Below are 709 nucleotides of genomic sequence, written 5' to 3' on the forward strand. Positions count from 1 at the left end.
GATTCCTCAGGCTGTAGATGAAGGGATTGACCAGGGGTGTCACCACTGTGAAGATGACAGTGGCCACTGTGTCCTGCATTGAGTAGGAGGATGAGGGGCGCATGTAGACCCCCAGGATTGCCCCATAGAACAGGGAGACCACAGTGAGGTGGGATCCACACGTGGACAGGGCTTTCCTGATCCCCCGGGCAGATGGCAATCTCAGCACGTCAGAGAAGATGTAAGCATATGACACAGCGATGCATGTGAACGGTGTCAGAAATATCAGCCCGCCCACAGTGAAGACCACCAGGTCATTGACAGAGGTGTCAGAACAGGAGAGCTTTAGGACAGGGTACGGGTCGCAGAAGAAGTGGCGCACCACGTTGCTGGAACAAAATGTGAGTCGGACCATGAGAAGGGTGTGGAGGAGAGCGTGCAGGTTCGTGATGACCCAAGACACAGCCACCAGCAGGACGCAGAGCTTGGGCCTCATGATCATGGAGTAGTGCAGCGGGCGGCAGACGGCCACATGGCGATCATAGGCCATCACACTCAGGAGGAAGCCGTCCATGTTGATGAACGTGATGAAGAAGTAGATCTGGGCCATGCACCCCGCGTAGGAGATGGACTTGCTTTCCAGTACGTGATTCGCCAGCATTTTGGGGACTGTGACTGATGAAAAGCAGATGTCCACACAGGAGAGGTTGGCCAGGAAGAAGTACATGGG

At 55.1% G+C, this 709-nt stretch overlaps 1 protein-coding gene across 1 annotated transcript; it reads right to left on the bottom strand.

The window, feature by feature from the left end:
* Positions 1-7: 7 nt before the first annotated feature.
* On the bottom strand, positions 8-706 carry LOC106736262 (olfactory receptor 1F1-like; the record flags this gene model as incomplete). The annotated part of the gene is made up of 1 exon (XM_014592589.1): positions 8-706. A coding segment is annotated over one exon (699 nt), but the record flags the coding sequence as incomplete, so codon positions are not given.
* Between the last annotated feature and the right edge of the window lie 3 nt (positions 707-709).

Source organism: Tupaia chinensis, unplaced genomic scaffold (genome assembly GCF_000334495.1).
Source record: "Tupaia chinensis unplaced genomic scaffold, TupChi_1.0 Scaffold130500_1, whole genome shotgun sequence".
In the NCBI taxonomy this organism is placed as follows: domain Eukaryota; kingdom Metazoa; phylum Chordata; class Mammalia; order Scandentia; family Tupaiidae; genus Tupaia; species Tupaia belangeri.